Raw genomic sequence first — 19,443 nt, 5'->3', positions numbered from 1 at the left:
CACACACGCACACACACGATGCGCAAAACTCCGCATTTGAACAGTCAATAGCAAATACTTAAACTAATAACAAAACAGAATTTAGATTCAGAAGCGCCAGACTGTCATAGCAAAGTCAGAATTACCTCCTCTCCTAGGTTCACGAAAAGGTCGTCCATAAAATGCATTGCTGTTCTGTTGTAAGTAATCTTAAAGATTCCTAAATGCATCTACTTTCGGAAGGCCAAATAAAGTGCTTTTGCTTTCGCCTAGAAACACACAGCGTCTCCCTGACATGACTGCTTCAACACTAACTGCGGTTACTGAAACCACGCCTTCTTTCTTTGCGTGAACATTTGGGCGGCATTATGCAAATATTTCCACAGTGAGGTAGATATGTGGGGGCGTGTTAGAATGAGCCGTTTTAGGGGGGTGTGGCAGAGTCTTAACTTTGATAAAGAATATCTCTTTGGTCTTGAGACTTTAGTCTTTGCAACTTCAGGGATCTTATCTATGCACAATCAGCTTGTAACACTCCAAAGAGAAAGGAAAACTTGAAATCGCATCATATGACTCCTTTAATATATTATTATACAGTATAGATGACAAATGCATGAAAATGTGGCCTCCTTAAAGAGCTGCCAACTTGATCAATTACCTTATTTATTTCTCCTCATTATTGGAGTTTTATTTAGCCGTCGTAGCTTCATTCCAGTTGTCAGCAACTCTTCCTAAATGAGAAACTGAGGCAGTTTCATACAGATGGATATATAGATAGTTAGTGACCTTTTTCTTTTTGTTTCAGTTCTGCCTACCGGCAGCCCACCTCTTACCGGCCACGGTTGCTGCTGACGGGACCCCAGGGCGCGGGGCAGAGCACGCACCTGGCCCCTGCTGTGCTGCACCACCTGGAGAAGTTCACTGTGCACCGTCTCGACCTACCCACGCTATACTCCGTCAGTGCCAAAACCCCAGAGGAGTCCTGTGCTCAGGCAAGCCGAAAAACACAACATTACTTTTAAAGACTTGACACGTCCAATGTGTGGTGCTGTGGGCTTGTAGCACTATTGTTGTGCTTAAAATGTGTGATGATGGTAGTCAGCGCACGCTATCCACCTTATTTTCTACATAGGAGTGAATGCGGTCATTTGTAACGTCTGGTATGTGTGTCTGTGTGTAGGTGTTTCGTGAGGCTCGGCGCTGTGTACCCAGCATCATCTACATGTCTCACATCAGTGACTGGTGGGAAGCCATCAGTGAGACGGTGAAGAGCAGCTTCCTCACACTCCTGCAGGATGTACCCTCATTCACACCGCTCCTCATCCTCGCCACATCAGAGACCGTCTACCAGCAGCTCCCAGATGAGGTGACCAATCTGTCCCCTGGACATACCCCTAAACCTAAATACACTTTTTTGCGTAAGAGCCGTTTTAGGGGGGTGTGGCAGAGTCTTAACTTTGATAAAGAATATCTCTTTGGTCTTGAGACTTTAGTCTTTGCAACTTCAGGGATCTTATCTATGCACAATCAGCTTGTAACACTCCAAAGAGAAAGGAAAACTTGAAATCGCATCATATGACTCCTTTAATATATTATTATACAGTATAGATGACAAATGCATGAAAATGTGGCCTCCTTAAAGAGCTGCCAACTTGATCAATTACCTTATTTATTTCTCCTCATTATTGGAGTTTTATTTAGCCGTCGTAGCTTCATTCCAGTTGTCAGCAACTCTTCCTAAATGAGAAACTGAGGCAGTTTCATACAGATGGATATATAGATAGTTAGTGACCTTTTTCTTTTTGTTTCAGTTCTGCCTACCGGCAGCCCACCTCTTACCGGCCACGGTTGCTGCTGACGGGACCCCAGGGCGCGGGGCAGAGCACGCACCTGGCCCCTGCTGTGCTGCACCACCGGGAGAAGTTCACTGTGCACCGTCTCGACCTACCCACGCTATACTCCGTCAGTGCCAAAACCCCAGAGGAGTCCTGTGCTCAGGCAAGCCGAAAAACACAACATTACTTTTAAAGACTTGACACGTCCAATGTGTGGTGCTGTGGGCTTGTAGCACTATTGTTGTGCTTAAAATGTGTGATGATGGTAGTCAGCGCACGCTATCCACCTTATTTTCTACATAGGAGTGAATGCGGTCATTTGTAACGTCTGGTATGTGTGTCTGTGTGTAGGTGTTTCGTGAGGCTCGGCGCTGTGTACCCAGCATCATCTACATGTCTCACATCAGTGACTGGTGGGAAGCCATCAGTGAGACGGTGAAGAGCAGCTTCCTCACACTCCTGCAGGATGTACCCTCATTCACACCGCTCCTCATCCTCGCCACATCAGAGACCGTCTACCAGCAGCTCCCAGATGAGGTGACCAATCTGTCCCCTGGACATACCCCTAAACCTAAATACACTTTTTTGCGTAACAGTTTATGTTACAGGCATGAATATATGTGTTTTGTTGTGGAGACAAGTTTCTTTTCTAAGGGTTAGGTGTACTTGTTTTTTTTTATTTTTCCCCTCCAAGAAATTGCATTGAAATCTGATGGTTGAATGCATGGCGCTCATATTATGTGAAGGGTAAAATTATTAATTATAATTATATGTGACCCTGGAGCACAAACAGTCTTAAGTTGCTGGGGTATATTTGTAGCAATAGCCAAAAATACATTGTATGGGTCAAAATGATTGATTTTTCTTTTATGCCAAAAATCATTAGGACATTAAGTAAAGATCATGTTCCATGAAGATATTTTGTACATTTCTTACTGTAAATATCTCAATACTTAATTTTTGATTAGTAATATGAATTGCTAAGAACTTCATTTGGACAACTTTAAAGGCAATTTTCTCAATATTTAGATTTTTTTGCACCATCAGATTCCAGATTTTCAAATAGTTGCATCTCGGCCAAATATTGTCCTATCCTAACAAACCATACATCAATGGTAAGCTTATTTTTAATATTAATAATATTATAATATTTTTACAATTATTGAAAAAGTTACCCTTATGACTGGTTTTGTGGTCCAGGGTCACATATTAGAATTAAATATTTACATATTGAATTCTAATCATAAAAAATATTATGATTAGTATTTTTAAAAGTATTTTTTTAAATAAATATTATTTGTAGTTTGAACTAAGACGTCAATTCAGCAATCTGTCACGCCACATCAGTCACGAAACTTACGTACTGACCGACTTTCCCGTGCGCTTTGTGCTTGTCCTGAAGCTCGTGGCTGCGGTTAAATGCACTTGCATCTACTTTTATGATACGAAATTGATGTAAACAATCAGTTATGTTTTCAGAACAGGACAAAACATCTGATATGTCGAAATAGATCTGTGCATTAGTGTGAATGCAGCCTGTTAAAGCTGCCACTGTCTATGATCTCATAAGTAATAATCAAATGGCAAAAGAAAAAGAAAAACCCATAACTATGATTAGCCTATCTGTAAACTTTTGGATACTTAAAGCACTCCCAGATAATGAAAGTGCTTTTTGTTTATCCCTTGTAATTGTATTTTCGCCCTTTATTACTTTATATTTGCTTGTATGTTTTAAAAGCTATATTTACTTTGAATTCTTAACAATAATTAATCAATTATATATTAATTAATATAATATGAATAATTAATTAATTAACATATTTATTTTAAAAAGTAGCCTGCTTATATAATTCAATAAAAATGCACAAAATAAATGTGATATAATCGTGATGCATCGTGATATCGAATTGAATTGAATTGCTGACATGATAATCGTAATCGAATTGAATCGTGAAACCAGTGCCGATTCACACCCCTAATATATATGTATGTGTGTATGTATGTGTGTGTGTGTATATATATATATATATATATAGAGCGAGAGAGTGATAACATAAGCCTAATTTGTGTACCATGTGCTAGGCCAAGGCTCAACCATTTTCCTTTTTGTTTTCTTTTTGACTTTTTTGTCCCTTGTTCTCCTTTTTCCTTTAAGGCCTGACCTGTACCCGTCATTCCCTTTCTATTCTTTTCTAGTCCTTTTCTAAGCACACCAGGGGCGTTAAAATCAGTTTTCAAAGACATGACAGGAAGAGCATGTGAGAGAAGTCTTTAAAATAAAATAGGGTGCGAGAGGGTGGAAGGAAGAGATAAGTAATTCAGTCTGAAGTCACATAACCAAAAAACCCTCTCTCATAATTATGCTGACGGGGAGTCACTCTGGCAGCTCTGCGGTGTCACCTCACAATTCAGCATCAAGCGCCTCCAGCGGCTCATGCTGTGCGCACCATGCATCCCAGGGTGCGTCGCTGGGCGACTAGTGATTGGCTGGTGGCGAAGCCCTTGATCATAGCCCCTGCTGAAGAGCATGATGCCCACCAGGAGGGCATGAGAGTGTTTAGAATAAAAGCATTAATGTTATTGACAGCCCCGTCTCTTGCTCGCTCTCTTCCTGCAAGGTGTGTTCATTAAAGCCTGTCTCGTTCTTCTGAGAAAAGACACATATTTAATTGATAGGAGATGAGGATGGGTTGGTTATTTTACCCTCTATGTGGTGCTGGGTTCTCTCACACTTGTTTTTTGTTTTCTCACACACTTTGAAAATTTGGCTGGATTTTCAATGTTGAATGACCCCTTTGAAGACCCCTGTGGCGTCTTGATGTTGAAATTCTACCTATATGACAGTGTTTGCATTATGAATCTGCAGTCACCACATATTTCGCTCGGTTCGGTTTGAATTGCTTGACTTTTTTTGTATTTTGACATGTGTAATAGTTCTTGAATTATCCCAGAATAATGTGCAGAGACAAATATTAGATACATTTAATAATATAGTCATTTGTAGGTTGATTTTGCTGAAAAGGGAAAAATATTTAAAGGGATAAATATCTTAAGTGATTTTTCAATTTATTTACGTTTTTTTTTTAAAATCAGCATCAGTCAACGTTGGATACACTGGCCAATATTGGATATTTAAGTGTATGTTTTCCTCTATTTTAACGTTTTTAGATGACCTTTGCCATCATGTTATGCTCGCATAGAGTTAATCTTTACAAAAAAAAGAAGCTTTTATTTAATAACACTGTTAAGGTCATTAACAACTCAAAATGAATTGCAATTTTTCATGCTGTGCATTCTAAATTTATATTTAAAATTACTTAAATTAGTTTACTTTTAGTTTTATAGTATAATTTTGGCCATTTATTAGTTATTGGCCATAACTGTAATTAAGTACACTATTTATTTGTAGTTAATTATTAATTATTTCATCATTATTGACAAGACTTATTTTAAACCGGTTCATCCGTAGTTTCATCTCTGAAAGAACTTTCCTTTTGGCATACTTCATCTAGGTTGCACAGCTTATTGGTTTATGTTAACCAACACTGTCTAGTGTTAACCAATATTCAAGCATCTATTTAGGCATCTCTTGCAAATCCTGGTTAAAAAGCTTCCTTAAAGTGTGTCTTTGGAATTCTCAACAGAGCAGTATTCCTCCACAATCTTGCTCTGGCTCCATACAGAGCGCCCACTTTTCATGATCCAATCCATTTCTGATGGATACTATCAAGTCCCGCCCCTACATTTCATTTAGTTATTTATTTTTGTCCTTGTTTGAATCAGAAATATGTCGTAGTGTGGAAGTAAAATGGGTTACAAATGTCCTTTTATGTTGACTTCAACCCAGAGTTTTGACAAGCACAGAAGATCTGAAGTGGCTTTGAATGGTGAAGTGGGCAAATTCAGAGAATCGGCTGTTTGAATCCACAAAGCCTGTTCCCGCTTTGAAATGTACCCCAAGGCCCCTTCAGTGGAATCATACCATCCTCGCTCTGAATCGTACCACCCTTACCTTGGTGTGAGAGTCGACTCTTCATCCGGGCAGGGGGTCCTGTGTTAAAGCCACGATCAATACTGGAGCTTCACAGTCACACCACAAGAGCTTCTACGGTCAGATTCTCCCTTAGAATAAACCATCCCGGCCTCTCCCACTCATGAACACTTGAATCCAGAGCCTCTGAGATTTGGAAATGGAGAGTTTGTGTGTGGAATTCAGAAAGGAGTGCTATGAGGGATCAGGAGGTGTTTGGCCTTCACTGATGTCAGCAGGTAGTTTTATGAAACATCCGGTAGTCATGCTTTAGAATGAGATGGAAATGCACTGTCCTGAACTGATAAATAATCTTTTAAAGTAACCCTTGGGAAGAAGTACATAAGTGACTTATGTTGCATGGATGAATATGCTGGTTTCTGGAATCTGTTGGTTTTATCTGTGATCACCATATCATAGCTTGTATCCCGCCAAATTGAATCGACAGCACTAAATCTAAATTTTTGTTGCAGGTTTATTGTAGCCATATTAACTCTGGGTAAGGCAAATAACAAGTTTTTCATGTAAATGAGTAATATTTTGTTAATTTTTGCAAAATATCACCATGATTTGAGGAAAAATTGAATTGTGATTTTTCTGGTCAAAATTGTTATTATGTAATATGTTAATTATTATTACTAAATAAAAAAATTAAATATTAAACAAAATAATGAATATTGAAATTGTAATATTTCACTGTAAACTTAGAAATCAAGTATTTAATCATTTTAATTTACATTACACAGTAAAACTTCAATAATAATATTTATGACTGTCTTAATTTCTTTATTTTCAAATGTTAAACCATCTTCTTTTTGGCAGAAAGCCATTAAAGCTTCTCTTTTGTTGACAACAGCTGGTTTACAAGTGCTTCTCATTACAAGTTTGGGAAGATTGTTGACTCGTGTTGTGTTTCCAAATGTGTGCTATAAGCATCCAACACGATCAGAGATGGAGTTCATGTGAAGCAACATTTACTGTGAGCTGAGCCTTTTTTGATTTGACAAAACAAAATCACAATATGGCTTAGTGTGATTATTTCAATTAATCATGCAGCCCTATTTTTATAGGGTTAGTTCACCCCAAAATGAAAATTCTGTCATTAATTACTCACCCTCTGTTTTACCGATGTCCTTGCTACGTTTCTGTCTGGGAACATTTCAGTTGCATTGCTGTCTATGGAGGGTCAGAGAACTCTCAGATTCCATCATAAATATCTTAATTTGTGTTCCGAAGATGAACGGAGGTCTTACGGGTTTGGAACGACATGAGGGTGAGTAATTAATGACATCATTTTAATTTTGGGGTGAACTAACCCTTTAATGAAAAAAATTAAGCGTCAAAATTATGTGAATGGCGTGAGCTGATCATAACTCTGCAGTTGATTCAGTGACTGTTTTGGCAATCTTTGAAACAAACCAAAGATTTCTTTGTGATTTGGCTTGCTTGCCATTTTGGCATGCTTTTTGGAAAACAAGAAAGTGCCTCACTCATTCTCTCCTTCTTTTTCTCATATTAATTATACTTATATTAATTGTATGAAATCAACATGCTGACAGATTGGTTATAATATTTAAAAAACCGGCATACCTTAGTAACAATTTCCCGTTCCATTCACCTCAAGTAGGCCTTAAGTGGGAAGATAGTGAACCTACTTTGGTTCAAGATTTTAAAAAGTCCATTAGCCCAGAGCTTATCCGCGTTAAGTGCAACCCAAATATGCAAAGTAGAAGCTCGAGAACAGTTTGCGCTGGCCTTCGGCTTCTGGCACGTTCAGCGAGACAGCTGTCCTCTCTGTGGCACTGCACGTCAGGGGTGAGGCCTCCGATAAATTAAAAGAAACGGGAACAAAATAACCACAAAAAATCTCTCAACTCGTCCGTTCCCTCACATTTCTTAAAGAGAAAGATGTAGAGCCAGATGCCAGTTCCGTCTGTAAACAGCATCTGCAGTTGGGGCGGGTGGTATAGATCACAGGAAGGAGGTACGTGCCCCTGTGCTCGGGTGCAGAAAGAGTTTTGGCTCATGCCAGCGTATGTAGGAGGGATGCCAGCAGTCAGCTCCAGCAGTGTAAGGTTACACCTCAGTGTGCACTTGTTAGTTCACTATAACACCTTCAGGGTCTGCATTGAGCAGCCTGATGTCTTTTTATCTGTCTGTGTAATTTTGTCTTTCAGTGTTTTAATCTTAGTCCATATGGGTAATGACAAAGACTATAGAATACCCAAGACGTGTCACTCGTATAGTTTTGAATGGGGAAAAATGCAACGCTCAATATGGCCGCTCAATCGCAGGAAGCCCCGCCTTCTGAATGAAAGAACCAGTCACTAATCGGTAAAGTCAGCACGTCACTGCAGCTGCCGTTAGAAGTCCTGGTTGCTATAGAAACAGTCAGCGCCCTGAGACATGCTCTTAGGACTGCGCATGCGCACTGGCTGATCTAGGCTGAAAAATAAGCTTTTTATAACGCTATTTGAGCAAAAGAAACAACATTTATGACACAGTTATTGTCAGATTTCATTAGTGATTTCAAATATAAAATGTAATCGTAAGCTTAGTAAACGGTTTTGGAGAATTTGATGTTTCCCCATTCAAATGCCTTGTCCAAATACCCACACTTGCGGTCTTGGCCATTTGAGAGCATGTGCGTGCGACAGGAAGTAAGTGCGCAAGACTGTCCCAGATCTTAATAACGCCAAAGCGCAGTGCCCTTAACACACACTAAATCCACACTATCTCGAATAGTGTGTGTATTTGGACAAGGCAAAAGAGATAGGAGCTGCACTTGCATGCCCGAGAGGCGTTTCAAAGATGGCCGTCGAGTGACATGACTTGCCTTAAAGGGACTTTGGTGATGATCATTTAATAAAACAAAAACTATATATGTGACCCTGGACCACAAAACCAGTCATAAGGGTAAATTTTCCGAAATTAAGATTTATACATCTTCTGAAAGCTGAATAAATAAACTTTCCATTGATGTATGGTTTGTTATGATAAGACAATATTTGGCTGAGATTCAACTATTTGAATGTCTAGAATCTGACGGTGCAAAAAAATCTAAATATTGAGAAAATGACATTTCTGTATTAATTAACTTATGTAGTGTTTGAAAAACTAATTGGCATCATGTGATTGACCTGAAATTTGAGATCAGTTATTGAGTAATTTGAATTTTTTTCCTGGGGTCGTCCAAAGTTGACACCATGGTTTGAAATGACTTTTTTTTTAAATGTATTTATATGGCACAACTTCATTTTACCTCTTAATTGTTTATTCACATTTAACATCATGAAAATGTCGCATTATGAAAGTAAATTTCATTGCACATGTCCTTTGATGTTGACTTTAAATTCAGATATCACACCGGTTTGCAAATCCCAACTGTATTATTTATCAGTTTCTTATCTGCTTGTTGTTCATTTGAAGTGAAGATGAAACATGCGTCAATAAGAGAATGACAGGAAGAGACGAGAAATGTGTTTTTGATTTCCACATTTCCTCAGGATGCCTTGTTCTCTGGCGAGTTGAAAGGCCTATTTAGTCTCTCGGCTCTCTTCCTCTCAGAATCTGCATTAGTCTCCAAGGCTTCCATCAGCTCTGAGACAAATCATAAAATCACTACCTGGCTCTTTTGTGGGCTGCTTGCTTTGCTTCCCTTCATCTCGCCTCAAGAGTTTGGACCAAAAAAGCCCGAAAGCAACCTGAGTGGAAACAAATCTGCCAAGAGGGGACAAAGACATAAAATAATGCAGTTGATGAGGGATTGTTTGGATTTTCAACACCCGCTCATGATTGGAAATTGAACTTAAAGTGCTCTGCGGGTCCTCATTAATCTGTCGCCGCCTTGTAATATTTGGGGAGCCCTGGAGACTTTTTAAAGTGGCTCAGTTTGCGCTTAGATATGAGAGCTTTACGATATTTAGGAGTCTTTGGCCTTTACCTGAATTCATTTGTCCTGATTGCTGCAGCCTTGAAGAAACGTACATGAACTTACAGTGCAGTTTTAACTGCTGATTCAGTATATATAAAAAAAAAAGCTCTCAGACTTCAGTAATTGGACCGGCACAGCACACTTTACCATGTGAAATTAGAGTTGAATGTAGCAATACGAAACTGCTCATTAAAACACTCTCTTCAATGACACCTGTGACCATGTGCACCAGACACTGGTCATTATTTTCAGGTTTTCTCTTCATGCACGAGTCTTTGGCTGTTGGGAAGGATGCGTGCATCATCACATTTCTTCTCCATCCTTTCATTATGTTCCGTCAAATCACTCTTCGTTAAAGCCTTTTGTTATCCTGCTCTTCTAATTGGCTGACTGACGCCGGCCATGATTTTGTCAAGTAGGACGTGTTGCTGGAACACCATGTTTTGTTGGTCCTAGAGCTGAATTTTAACAACTACCCCTAAAATTAGAGACAATCATTGGCTGATTAAATACGAAGTTGTAACCCTATTCTGATCGTTAAATAGCCATAAAATCAGAGGGAAATTTTGCATAAAACATGTTGTTCAATCCCTATGTTTTAACCCATATGTATCTCTCTCTCTCGGTCTATGTATGTCTATATATATATATTTTTGGGAGGGCATGGACAAGTCTTAACTTTTATAAAGAATATCTCTTTGGATTTGAGACTTTAGTCTTTGCAACTTTACAGATCTTCTTTATGCACCAAGAGCTTGTAACACTCCAAAGAGAAAGGAAAAATTTAAATCGCATCATATGAACCCTTTAAAGACATTTCTGTATTAATTAACTTATGTAGTGTTTGAAAAACTAATTGGCATCATGTGATTGACCTGAAATTTGAGATCAGTTATTGAGTAATTTGTTTTGTTGTTGAAAAGCATATGTAAGTGTTTTTTTTTTTTCTTTCAGTTTGCTGACTAAATTACAAAATGCAATTTTTTTTTTGTTTCTAAATGTCTGCTGTGTTTTTTTTTTACAGCTAACATGCATCTTCAGCCATTCTTATGGGGAGGTGGTTTGTTTAAGCATGCCGGGAGAAGAAGCACGCAGGAAGTTTTTTTCAGACCTCATTCTGGTGCAGGCAGCCAAGGCACCACCCCACAGGAGGAAAACCGGTAAGTGTTTACCGTGGTTAATGCAGAAGTATAGATTTATCTGTTCTTGACTGGAGGTAGAACACTGTTTTATAAGTGTTAAATCCCCATTTTTGTTATTTAAACTTTTTTACCTTTGTAAGATTTCTTTACCAACTTTCTTAATCTGTACTAGAGTAAATGCAGCTGCAGGCAGCAATTATCTGGGCCAAGCACCGTGAACAATGAAATTGTGTTGAAATCTAAGCTACACAGTAAATATGGTCAGATACCCTCATTGCATAGTGATGATATTTTTTTTTTGTTTCAAAAATTTTCAAAATATCTTGTATTACATATGACTCAGTACATAATAGGAATTCATAGAGACCAGACCAGAGATTTGCAACCAAGTTATGGAAAGGTTACAAGAAAAAACTTCACAGAACGATTACAGTGACTACCATAGACTCTCAGCAAGAAAAGGAAGAATGATAAGAGGCTACACACACTTTGTGCTTGGGCACTAATGAGGCCATTAGCATGTAAAAGGCGTATGTTAAAGTGCCTTATGTCTCTACCTTCGGTCTGTCTAGGGTGTCAGACGGTATGGTCTGACTGGATGCTGATGTCATTTATTACCATTGTGACTTTAATATTCCCCACACTGTCCCTCACTTCTGGTTTGGTTCAGATTCTTAAAGGGATAGTTCACCTAAAAATGTAAAATTATTTACTCACCTTAATGTTGTTCCAAACCTGTATGACTTTCTTCTGTGCAACACAGAAGAAGATATTTTGAAGAATGAAAGTCAATGGGTTCCAAAACAACATTATATGTACACGTTTATTAGCTAAGTTTACATGCATCCAAATAATTAGTTATTGATGGCTCAATTTGAATGAAAACCTTTTTGTAAACAACTCAGTCAGCTCAGTCCAAATTAAATTTAGATTGGATTGAAAGGGCTGTAGACCTGAGATTATCCTAAAAACTAAAACTATAAAAAAAATTAATTAAAATCAAGATTCACTAAAATATAATATTAATATTAGATGAAAAATGTAAAAAAAACTTGTACTTCAACTTCAAATAAGTTCAAGTTGAAGTACTAAATTTACTACATACACTGTGTATGTCTATCTATTCATCTATCCATCTGTCCATCTATCCATCTATCCATCTGAAAATGACAAAATCACTTAACTAAATCCCTAAACTTCAACTAAAATGAACACTGAAAATATAAAATTAAAAGCTTATTCAAAGTGTTAGTATTATAATAAACATAAATGATGCTAAAATAACACTACATTGTAAGGAAAGAAATTCATTCAAAATATCATCTTTAATGCTCCACAAAAGAAAGTCATACAGTTTTGGAATGACATGACTGTGAGTAAATTCATTTTTTGCTGTTGATAACTACTATTGCTGTCATTGAATTAACTTCTCTCAATTGCAATTGCTTCCACCACCACTGCTGCTGTTCTTCCAGAATTGCTACTTCTGCTTATGCATAAATTGGGCGTCCTGGGTGTTCCTGATGTTCTCTTCTGGATATCTCCTCCTTGTGGTCGATTGCCATGCTCATCGGCTCCCACACAGCTGGAGCCATTATAGCAGAGAATGGCTTTCAAGTGGAAATGCGAGCATCATGACCCATTGATGCAGAGCAGGGGTTGTCCCGTGGGCCGACCACGGGCGGCTCTGAATAAAGCACAAACCATACTTCCTTTGGCAGCATAGCATCTGTGGTGGGAGAAAGGGGCTCTATTAAACACCGGGCCTTAACCATTAGCTATAATTACGCTCACAGTTAGCATGACTGCTTGCTAGCTGCTGCCACAAAGCAAATTGCTGAGGCTGGTGGCTCAACGACTGCCAGGCATTCTGCCCAGATCTTTGGATTAGCACAACACAAGGTTCTCGGCCTGTTTACAGAGAAGTTTTTTTCTTTTGTCGGCAGTGATATTTACTTACAAGGCAGTGCCACATTAGCGCTTGGTGTGTTTGGTCATTTCTGGCTGTGTGTTTTTGGTTCATTGTATAGATGCAGCTCTGAATTACTGCAGCTGTGAGGTTGTTTGTTGGAGCTCTTCAGAAATCAATAATACTCTGCGACCCACGCTGTGGAGGGAAGGGTTTCTCGACTTCATCCACATAACACAGGGTGTTTGTAATTCCTCTAGCTGCTCTGGCACAGTTTCAGTGTCATCTGACTCTTCCAGTTGTTTCGGACCATTTGCTCAGCGTTTCATCTGGTATCCGGTTGAGTTTCTAGACAAAATACTGGAATACCATGATTTTCTGTTAACAGTTCTTAACCTCATTGACAAAATTGCGACAAGACGTCATACTTAATAAAATAGGCTGTAGATCCTAATATGGTGTAATATCTCATTTGTATTCCCTACCACTAGATGGCAGACATGTAGTACTTCGATTCTAGACCAAAATGATGTCATATTCCTATTCAAAGTGTTCCAGCAAATAGCAGAGCAAGTGAGCTATCGTGTCATTGATGCGGAAGCAGTTCAGTTCAGAGCGTCTGAGTAAATTGTGAGATTTGTGAGAGAAAATCGCCAAATGGCTGATAAAAAGTTGTACCGTGAGGATGTGTTGCAAATGTTGGTGGCAGCGGTGGACGTGGTCGTTGTGTCCATAGGAGAGCTGTTGCCTAGAGGTAGAGGCAGCAGGGGTAGGAGAAATAGGGCTGGAAAAGTAGCACTAGCTTGAGCCTGTTGGTAATTTAGTACTTTCTCCTGTTTTATTGTTGGTTTCCTCTCTTCTGGTCATTTGGAATGAGGATAAAAAGACCAAAAAAAAACAAAAAACATGCAAATAAGTTCAAACATCCATTCAATATCTATTATTTCCAGAATATTACTCATTAAAAAGTAGGCTACTGTTCACATGCGTTTTACTACTATAGTAGTAGTATAGTATAGTAATATAGTAATAATTTAGCACTTTCTCCTGTTTTATTGTTGGTTTCCTCTTTTCTGATCATTTGGAATGAGGATAAAAAGATTAAAAAAACAAACAAACATGCAAATAAGTTCAAACATCAATTCAATATCTACTATTTCCTGAATATTATGAAATTCAAGATGGCCGCCTCTGATGACATCATAATATGCAAATTAGACGAGTATATTTACTCCCCACATAAATTTTCGGTCATGCCCAACACTTTTCTAATTTACAGTAGATCTCTATGTTTAAGCCCTTTCAAGCCACAAGCTTTTGAAATCTTGATGTCAAAATCCAGCATTTTTCCCAAAAATCCCTGGCGCCTAAAGGGTTAAACATATGCATTCTTTTGCCATTGCAAAAAACACATTCTGATGTTCCTTGCATAATAGATAATATATAATACACTACTGTTCAAAAGTTTAGGGTCAGTAAGATTTTTATTTTTGAAAGAAATAAATACTTTTATTCAGCATGGATGCCTTAAATTGGTCAAAAGTGACAGTAAAGACATTTAATGTTACAAAAGATTTGTATTCCAAATAAATGCTGTTCTTTTGAACTTTCTATTCATCAAAGAATCCTGAAAAAATGTATTACCGTTTCCTCAAAAATATTAAGCAGCACAGCTGTTGTCAACATAAGATAGTAAATAAATATACATAAGAAATTATTATTGAGCGGCAAATTAGCATATTAAAATGATTTCAAAAGGATTATGTGACACTGATGACTGGAGTAATGATGCAATTTAATGATTTTGTTTGTTTGCGTGTGTATGTCTTGATTTTGTTTCTTGTGATGTAATTCATGAACATTGCAATAAAGTAGTAGTAGTTGTTGTTGTTGTTTTAATTTGGCCCTTACATTTCCTAAAGATCATGTCATAAGACTACATTTGTGATCTTGGAGAGTGTTAGTGTTTTTGATTTTTTTTTCATCAAATTAATTTTAAACTCTTAATTTGATTTGTTCCATTTAAAGAAGTTTTTAGCAGTCTGTGATTTTGTATTTATGAATTTAATTCATATTAAATATATTTAGTTAAATATTGATCTGTGTTATTGTGCGTTTCTTGCAAAAAAATTTTTTTTAACTGCAGATGCAATAAATTCAACCTTGTGTCTGTTTAGTATAGAAAACATGTATTGATTCATTTTAATTAGACTTTTACTAGTTTTTGTTGACTTGTTCCTCTCATTGGGGGGAAAATCACTCTTTCCAGAGGAAGTGCATGAATATTGAAAACAATTCAAAAGGCAATACAAAGATCTTTTTGGTTATAAATCAGTCAAAGTGATTTTTTACTTACTCCTTTAGAAGTACTGAAAAATAATTAAATCAGAACTGTCTATTTCCTCATGATTGTAGTTAAGTACTATACTTAGGGTTTGTGCCTGTTTTTGTGTTTTCAGTGAGCGCTCTGGAGGTGCTGACCCTCGCTGAAGACCCCGGCCCTCGGCAGCTCTCGCCAGAGGAGCAGCAGCGACTGGAGGAGCAGGAGGAGAACACCTTGCGCGAGCTCCGCCTCTTTCTCAGGGACGTTACAAAGCGACTCGCCACCGACAAGCGCTTCCAGATCTTCAGCAAACCTGTGGACATTGAGGAGGTGGGCTGTTACTGCAAGTCAGCAGCTGTATGATTAATGCCTGTAGGGTCTGTACTCTATTCAATATTACCATCTAATTAGAGACACCTATGGTTTATTAGCAACCCCCAGACCAAACAAATCAAATGATTGTCATTATATGACAGCTTGCGGGCAGGATCGTTACCTGAATCAGTAAATTTGAGAAGGCAATTAAAAAGTTCATCAATATAAGAAGCAAACAAGGAGGACGGTGTGTCTGTGAATACAGAGTACGACACATTTTCGCCCTGATCTCTTGAAGCTTTTTGAGTTTGTTGTATGGTGAAGCTCACAAAGCCTTCATATTACGAATCAAGAGCATGTCCTATGGATCCCGATTCATATTGTTTTACAAAATTATCTTGGAAATATTGTTACAATGCAAAACATCTTATCAGTAAGGAGGATTTCACTTACCGTACATTTTCATTACTGTGATGTGAGTAAAGGGATATATTTATGTAAATTATGAAATTCATATTCCTCACAATACAGGAATGACAGTTTTAGAAAATATACAAATATTATATATATATTAGAATATTTAAATATATATTGTATATTACTAATCAACAGTTTGGGCTCAGTAAGATTTTCAATGTTTTTGAAAGTCTTTTCTTCTCACCAATGCTGCATTTATTTGGTCAAAAATACAGTAAAACAGTAATATTGTGAAATATTGTCACATGATTCTTCAGAAATCATTCTATTGTGCTGATTTGCTGCTCAAGAAACATTTCTTATTAATGTTGAGAACAGTTGTGCAACTCAATTTTTTATTTATTTTGTAGAAACCACTATTCATTTTTTATATATATATGGACTGTGGAGTCAAGACATCTGCAAATATGATAAAAGATGAATATAAGACAAAACTACAGAATGTTACATTTTATTATTAGCTGTTTCAACATACATTTCTCTTCATCTGGAGAAATTCATGTTCAGTCGGATTTAAATCTGGAGATTGATTTGGGCAATCTAAGACTTTCCGTTTCTTTGCCCTGATAAACTCCTTGACTGAACTGGCAGTGTGTTTTGGGTCATTGACCTGATCCAATATGAAGCGCTTTCTGATCAATATGAAGTCTGGTGGGATTTTCTTGAATTTTGGTGGCCAAGATGGTTTTGTACCCTTCAGAATTCATCTATGTGTTGAATCACCCAATAATAAAATGTGACATTCTGTAGTTTTGTCTCTTTCATCTTTTAATCATATTTACAGATTTCTTGACTCCACAGCAAACAGAACAATTTTGTCTTAACTGTCCCAATACTTATGGAGGGCACTATATATCTATATATATATATATATATATATATGTGGTTTTCTTTACTTTAAACTGCTTTTACTAATCACTGACCCGACTAATGAAATTAGTTGTTGATTATTTTCATTTTATCGATTAGTTGTTGTACACAGGATCTCAATAGGCTGCCATTTCTGCAGTATATAGCACTGAAGTATATTTGTGACCCTGGAGCACAAAAGCAGTCTTAAGTCGCTGGGGTATATTTGATGGAGGGCGCTATATATATATATATATATATATATATATATGTATATGTATGTTGTATATAATATAAATAAATGTATATAATAATTTTTTACCAAAAAATGAGTTTTTACTACAAAAAAATTAATTAATTAATTTTTATTTATTTATTTTTTTGGTGAAATGTGTTTGTGTATTTTTCTGATTTAGGTTTCAGACTACCTCGAGGTTATCAAACAGCCTATGGACCTGTCCGCCATCATGATGAAGATCGACACTCACAAATACATGGTCGCCAAGGATTTTCTAGTGGACATTGACCTCATTTGCAGCAATGCGTTAGAGTACAATCCAGACAAGGACCCGGGAGGTAAATACACAATATAGAGCAGCTGGATAAATAACAATACATCACTTGTTATGGGATATTCACACAGACAGTAAAATGCAGCAACAGGAAGTCATGTTTCAATGAATGTTGGTGCAGAGTTGAGCAGAATATTTAGGTCATGTGATGTTTGTTTATCTTATGTTGACCTTGCGTAAAAAAAAATGGTAGGTTTAGTAGAGACAGACATTTTGAAAAATGATGTATACACAAAATTTATAACAAACTATATATAGGCATACAATAAAAATCAATTTCAGAAATTCAAATGTTTTTACTAGTTGACCAGTTGGTGCAGAACTAGTCAATTAGTTGTGCACATCTCTAGTACTTAGTGTAGAGTTTCAGAAACCGTGATACCATCCAAAAACAGTTGTAGCAGCAGCGACCGCTGTACTTGAAGCATGGAGGACATTAAATCAATGATTAATCGGACAGACTTGTCAGTCCTTCACTGAGAGATGAGAATTTGAGGACAATAAATGCAGCTAGATATGAACCCATTGACCTTTCCTTATTCAAAAGGCACAGGAAATCATTGTTGCTGATTTCTCCACAGAGGAAAAATGGCACTATAATGAGCAGTCTCCATAAAACCCATTCATCGCTTTAATGGACTTTCTTGCTATTCTCTGGCCATACGGTCGGTCAGTTAGGACACTTTGCAGTGTAGAAAATTATGTCAGATATTTATTGGTGTTTATGGATGTGCCATATATGTACATAGTACACTGAATATAAACTAAACCAGAATTAAACGAGCCATGGAAACAGTGCCTGAAATGCAAAGGTGAATTTATATAAGTTGACGCTGGGTTTTCCACCAAAAGCTTAAATGTGCGGTATTTATTTGCCCCCTTAATTTTGCCCCTTTACAGACCCTAATAGTACGAGAAACACCATCAAATGAGACTAAGAGCTTTTCAGATGTAAAACGCGAACCTGTATAACTCATGCATAAAGCATGCATTATTTAAACCAAGAGGAACATGTTCATATTAAAAACCTGTGCAAACGGTCATGTGATTGCCACGTAATTGTTTGTGGGTGAAGTGAGATCAGACAACTTTATATTATATAATTGAAGTCTGCTAGCTGGCTACTTCTGAACAACACTTAAGATTTTTATTTTTTTTTGTCAGGACTTAACTCCCAGTCGTCTGGATTCATTGGTCAGCCAGTGAAGGTTGTTGGCTAAATGCAGCCGGTGCCTATGAATAAATCATAGTAGCCCATTTGCTGGGAGAACGTGGGTCATTTGTTTAAATGCAGCGTCCACAGAGGAGCCACTGAAGGAATGAGACAAAACGCAATTAGCTACTTTAATAAGGAAACAGAAAGAGGCTTCTGGTCCATTTAGAGCAGGGGAATATGGGATTTAGGAGCTGTCCAAATTCCATTTGTTAAGCATTACTCTCACAAGTGAAGCATGAACGTTGCACTTAAAATCTAAGGTGTCCTTTCCCTCGTTATATAGGTAATAATTTTGTTCATTCATTTGTTCATTGTTGTTGTGTTTTTTTTTTTTGTGAGTTTCACTTCTGTCCTTGAAGTGCAGTGTGGATCCAAATAGAGTTCGGAAACCTCCCTTCATTCAAGAGAGAGTCTCGCAGTGGTCGTTTGAAAGTCAGATTCCTAGAAAATGTGTGCTTTGAAATCATACCCCAGCTGAAGATACAAAATCACATCTTAGTATGCAAGTTTTAAGGTTCCTCTCATTCAAATGATTTAATTCAGAGCTGCCTAATTCTGCCCCTGGACATCAGCCTCCCTGCTGAGTTTCCTTCCAGCCCTGTTCTAAACCAACTGCTTCAACTTTCAAGTCTGCATCCCGATTCACATCCTTCAAACTAGAACGATGTACTTTGCTGGGGATGGGGAAGTACTGTATATATTTTTAAGTATGTAGTAAAAACTCTGTGTGTATGTATATATTAATAGTATATATACTTCTGCAAATTTTTGTTACCTGAAATAAAATAAGCTGATAGATAAACTGATAGTTTAATTTATATATATATATATATATATATATATATATATGTCAAAAAATTAA

General features: G+C 37.3%; 1 protein-coding gene across 1 annotated transcript in view; it reads left to right on the top strand.

The window, feature by feature from the left end:
- The window catches only part of LOC107667607 (ATPase family AAA domain-containing protein 2-like), a 110,329-nt gene that overhangs the window by 32,348 nt on the left and 58,538 nt on the right, over nucleotides 1–19,443 (top strand). Inside the window, exons 18-22 of the mRNA XM_016459316.1 lie at nucleotides 785–971; nucleotides 1,160–1,345; nucleotides 10,803–10,938; nucleotides 15,289–15,482; nucleotides 17,210–17,369. Coding sequence (XP_016314802.1) covers nucleotides 785–971; nucleotides 1,160–1,345; nucleotides 10,803–10,938; nucleotides 15,289–15,482; nucleotides 17,210–17,369 — 863 coding nt within the window. The remainder of the gene's footprint in view (nucleotides 1–784; nucleotides 972–1,159; nucleotides 1,346–10,802; nucleotides 10,939–15,288; nucleotides 15,483–17,209; nucleotides 17,370–19,443) is intronic.

This window comes from Sinocyclocheilus anshuiensis, unplaced genomic scaffold, assembly GCF_001515605.1.
Source record: "Sinocyclocheilus anshuiensis isolate Anshui unplaced genomic scaffold, SAMN03320099.WGS_v1.1 scaffold1189, whole genome shotgun sequence".
Taxonomy (NCBI): Eukaryota; Metazoa; Chordata; class Actinopteri; order Cypriniformes; family Cyprinidae; genus Sinocyclocheilus; species Sinocyclocheilus anshuiensis.
The sequence above is the reverse complement of the archived record's forward strand: the minus strand, read 5'-3'. Positions and strand labels throughout refer to the sequence as shown.